At 37.2% G+C, this 1,141-nt stretch overlaps 1 protein-coding gene across 1 annotated transcript in view; it reads right to left on the bottom strand.

Moving 5' to 3' along the window:
- Positions 1-290: 290 nt before the first annotated feature.
- Positions 291-1,141, bottom strand: part of LOC139134355 (asialoglycoprotein receptor 1-like) — a 2,425-nt gene continuing 1,574 nt past the window's right edge. Inside the window, exons 3-4 of the mRNA XM_070701225.1 lie at positions 812-1,013; positions 291-497 (exon numbers count right to left, since the gene is read on the bottom strand). Coding sequence (XP_070557326.1) covers positions 493-497; positions 812-1,013 — 207 coding nt within the window. The 3' untranslated portion in view covers positions 291-492. The remainder of the gene's footprint in view (positions 498-811; positions 1,014-1,141) is intronic.

The following is a 1,141-nucleotide window of genomic DNA, read 5'->3' as shown; positions in this document are numbered from 1 at the left end:
GTCAGGGTAACCATACAAGACATCTCTGAACTAAAAAATGCGTGGGCTACCAGCCATTGCCACTGGACTACCAACTTCAGAATATGGTAGCCCAAGTGGACTACCAAGGGAAAAGGTTAAATTCGAGCCCGGCATAGAAAGATAGATAGATACATAGATAGATAGATAGATTCATACATACATACATACATACATACATACATACATACATACATAGAAAATAATATTAGACTTTCACAGGCACCAAGGTTGCATTTAGTTCGTTTTCAACAAACTATATCTTTATAATAGGAGTGAATGAGAGCAGCTCAGGTAACCAGAAATATATGTTGCACACATAATTGTTAACGTCGCTGAATTAGACATAAATAAGAAGTTAAAATTTAGGAAGCTCAAATCTTTCGAGTTTCAGTGACTGTAGACTTGCTCAGCCATTCGTTGCGTGCCGTCGTCTTTGGACATTGATATTCTAGTCTTCCATTTAGTGAATTGCTACACTGGACAAAAATAATAAGTAGAATAATTAGGACAAAAAAAACATTAACTTGAAGAATCAAAATTCAATACAAGGTAACCATATTTTATTTAACTTTATGTGCATGCATTACTACAGTGCTATTTTTTCCTTCTGATAATGTGCGATGCAAACCTCGTGCATATCTAATAAGGCATCAGCATACTGAATGAAAAGCAAGGTTTCGGCTGATATATTAACAATGCTAAATATATAGACAAGGCGTACAATATTATTAATGCCAGTGATGTAAGGGCCCTGCAAGGTTCATGTGTGAGTGAATGAATTAACTATTACCTTCTTTTTCACAGATGTACCATGAATCTTGAAGAACGTAATCGAGAGGTCGGTCGTTCCACTGGAAATTCGACCAGTCGCTGCTTCTCAATTCTATTTCACCAGACTTCTCAACTTCGCCGTTGTTAGGCTCACCGGGCGCCCATGGCATAAAGCTTTCATCCACTGCTGATCCATCAGACCATTTGTAACCTACACCAGGCTAAAATTAAAAACAAATTAGCTAGATATGATCTTCTAGTATTAGAAACGTAGGGGTTAAATTTATGTTATGTATGTTTGATGGGACACACCAAAATTACTTTGCTTTGTACGTGTCGCCTAGATGCC

Source organism: Ptychodera flava, chromosome 6, assembly GCF_041260155.1.
Source record: "Ptychodera flava strain L36383 chromosome 6, AS_Pfla_20210202, whole genome shotgun sequence".
Lineage (NCBI taxonomy): Eukaryota > Metazoa > Hemichordata > Enteropneusta > Ptychoderidae > Ptychodera > Ptychodera flava.
This window is presented reverse-complemented; position numbering and strand designations above follow the sequence as displayed.